Source organism: Volvox carteri (genome assembly GCF_000143455.1).
Source record: "Volvox carteri f. nagariensis unplaced genomic scaffold VOLCAscaffold_6, whole genome shotgun sequence".
In the NCBI taxonomy this organism is placed as follows: domain Eukaryota; kingdom Viridiplantae; phylum Chlorophyta; class Chlorophyceae; order Chlamydomonadales; family Volvocaceae; genus Volvox; species Volvox carteri.
The window spans coordinates 1,517,617-1,518,816 of record NW_003307549.1 but is presented as its reverse complement, the minus strand read 5'-3'; the positions used below and the strand labels follow the sequence as shown (position 1 = coordinate 1,518,816).

Sequence of the window (1,200 nt, the reverse complement as noted above, 5' to 3'; positions counted from 1 at the left end):
TAGGTGGGGTGGGGTGGGGGGTTTTCTTACCCCCCACCCACGGGGCCATTTCGGTCGCGGCCTAATGACGGTTGGATGCGGCTTATGTGCGCACATTTCGGAACTGCACGTTACGAGTACAAACCGCTGTTTTTTGGGACGTGTAGTCCGTACAATGTTAAGATATGTAATCATGCCGTACGCCGCCGTACAGATTTTTGACCGGGACAAGCGCTTTAAGCGGTCCATTTACGTTGGGGCGCCCGTCGCCGCCGTCACGTACCTCAACGACCGGGGGGATATCCTGGCAGCCATGGGGACACGGCTGGTGGTCGTACGAGCAGAAAAGTACGACAGGCTGCCGTCAGCGCCCAAGGTGCGTCCGTGTGTGTGTGACGTAGTTCATTAGGACGGGTTTGCGGGTATGTAGCACATCCGAGTTTGGGGGAGGTCAGGTCTTTCGGACTCCTTTTCGGATCTTTTTTCGTTGGTATACTACAACGTACGGCAAAACCTCACCCGCGTTCAATGTTTTTGCTATGTTCACTATTGATTGCAGGAGTCCATGTACGACGAGTTGCGGGGCCAGGGTCGCGTCCCCCGCGCCCTCCTTCGCGCCATGCAGAGCCGCCTTCAACGACTGAGCCGCTGCAAGGTACCCTTACAGGCGTATGCGGCCTGGGTGGCGGAGGAAGGCGGCGCGGGGCCCGATGGCAGCGGCAGCAGCCCGCCCGCCGCCGGCGGCGCTGGCGCTGGCGGCAATGCCATTTCGCGTCGCCGTACACCGCCGCTGCGGCGGCTGCGATCCTTTAACCTCAATGACAGTCAGCACGGCGGCGGCGGCAGCGCCGGTAGCGGCATGAGCGGCCTTGGCGGCGGCGGGAGGGTTACGAGCTCACGGCCGACGTCGCAGGCTGGTGTTGGAGGTGGCGGTGGTGGCGGCGGCCAGGCGCTGGCGCAGCGGCCGCAGTCGCGGGGCGCAGCAGCGGCGGCGGCGGCGGCGGCGGCTGGCGGCGGCGGCGCAAGCTTGCCGGCGGCCTCTCTTGTGGCTGTTGCGGTGGCCGCTGCTGCCGACTCCCGTCCTAGCAGTGTGCGCAAGGGGGTGCTAAAGACGGCGGATACCGAGGGGTCCCAGGTACGTGTGTGTATATGTGTGAAGTCTGTCTGTCTGTCTGTTTGTTTGTTTCGTTGTGTCTTGTTTGTAGATTTTTTTTTTGTGTG

General features: G+C 62.5%; 1 protein-coding gene across 1 annotated transcript in view; it reads left to right on the top strand.

The window, feature by feature from the left end:
• Positions 1-1,200, top strand: part of VOLCADRAFT_116432 (uncharacterized protein) — a gene marked incomplete at both ends in the record, with an annotated part of 8,647 nt that overhangs the window by 3,085 nt on the left and 4,362 nt on the right. Inside the window, 2 exons of the mRNA XM_002947480.1 lie at positions 194-355; positions 605-1,118. Coding sequence (XP_002947526.1) covers positions 194-355; positions 605-1,118 — 676 coding nt within the window. The remainder of the gene's footprint in view (positions 1-193; positions 356-604; positions 1,119-1,200) is intronic.